Source organism: Wasmannia auropunctata, unplaced genomic scaffold (assembly GCF_000956235.1).
Source record: "Wasmannia auropunctata unplaced genomic scaffold, wasmannia.A_1.0 LD321227.1, whole genome shotgun sequence".
NCBI lineage: Eukaryota > Metazoa > Arthropoda > Insecta > Hymenoptera > Formicidae > Wasmannia > Wasmannia auropunctata.
Genome location: NW_012041663.1, coordinates 1 through 1,413, shown reverse-complemented (window position 1 = coordinate 1,413; position 1,413 = coordinate 1). Strand labels below are relative to the sequence as shown.

At 38.4% G+C, this 1,413-nt stretch overlaps 1 protein-coding gene across 1 annotated transcript; it reads left to right on the top strand.

Annotated features, from left to right (window-relative positions):
• The first annotated feature begins 312 nt into the window (after positions 1–312).
• On the top strand, positions 313–1,291 carry LOC105460477. The gene is made up of 2 exons (XM_011706931.1): positions 313–475; positions 561–1,291. Exons 1-2 carry the CDS (start codon positions 376–378, stop codon positions 767–769), a joined length of 309 nt encoding a protein of 102 aa, XP_011705233.1. The 5' UTR covers positions 313–375; the 3' UTR covers positions 770–1,291.
• The last annotated feature ends 122 nt before the right edge of the window (positions 1,292–1,413 follow it).

Sequence of the window (1,413 nt, the reverse complement as noted above, 5' to 3'; positions counted from 1 at the left end):
TATTGCTGAAAGATTACAATTGTTCCATCTATGTTATGTATTTTGAGTTACGTATTGTGAGTTCCATTACATTTTTAAGTAATTGTTATGTATTATATACGTAACAAAGAAATATATCTTTGTTCTTTTAAAGTGCCCTCAAAATTATATTACATTTACATATCATCTCTATAACCATGAAATATATCATTGTTCTTTCCATGTGCTCCCTTAATTATATTACAGTTACGTATTGGTTTGCTAGGAAGGGAATCCAGTCAAAGCACCCCTACACCCATGGGAGGAATTAGAGAGCAACTGGCAACGCATCTACATCGATTATACGGGTCCGTATCAAGGACACCATTTTCTTATCATCATTGACACTAAATCAAAATGGGCAAAAATCGAATTCTGTACGGCAGCGTCAACATCGGTATCAACCATCGAACTACTAAAAGACGTTTTCTCGCGTCATGGTTTTCCAGACGTAATGGTATCGGACGCCGTGATTTTTACTAGCAAATTATTTCAAAACTTCTGCAAACAAGCAAGAATATTTCAAAAATTCATCACCCCAGGTCATCCAGCTACGAATGGCTTAGCTGAAAGGAATATACAAACCCTCAATCACAGATTAGCAGCCATAGTCAATGAACCATTATCGATGCGTCAAAAAGTACGGGAGATACTATTTCGATATCGAGCGACACCTCAAACAACAACAAAACGCCTGCAGAACAATATTTGCAGAGACAAATTCGTATTTGACGCACTCAAACCAAATTAAGTTCCAGTCGTCCACTGTTCCAGACCGCAAAACTCGACAGTTAAGTGTGGGAGAGCATGTACAACCGCGCTATTATTCGAACAACAAAGCACAGTGGAAGCCAGGAACAATTATCAAAAAATTTGGACAGCTTTATTACTTGATAGAACTGAATGACGGATACAAGTTCAAGCGGCATATTGATCAATTATGTTACGTATGTATTGATCAATTACGACCAATCGATGTTCAACCAAAGAAATCGGTATCATTTACAGGGATACCTGATGAACCAGATCTTAATAAAAATGATCAAGGTTCAATCATTGAGGATTTGATGACGATACCAGGGAATCAGCCGGGATAAGACAACCAGGAACCCAGCAACAACTCACGGGAATCGCTGACGGAACAGGCAGAAGCGGCAGATTAACCTGATCGCCGATCCAACAGACCGCGTCGATGACCGCATTATTTGAATGATTACATCGTGGATAAATGTTAGCTTCATTAATAATCGTTTAAATAAGCGTGGGAGAACTATTAAGAGGATCCTAAACTCCAAAAATCCGCTGTTTTACCGACAATTTGTGAGTATGTATGCGTGCGATATTGATGTAGTAATGTGTAGTGATGTGTCATGTTTATTACCACATCAATATATC

Bases quoted from the DNA above. Each gene is read 5' to 3' on its own strand.
- LOC105460477 (XM_011706931.1), top strand. From the start codon at position 376: ATGGGCAAAAATCGAATTCTGTACGGCAGCGTCAACATCGGTATCAAC. The intron at 476-560 runs GTATCGGACGCC...TCATCACCCCAG, and splicing joins ATGGTTTTCCAGACGTAATG to GTCATCCAGCTACGAATGGC.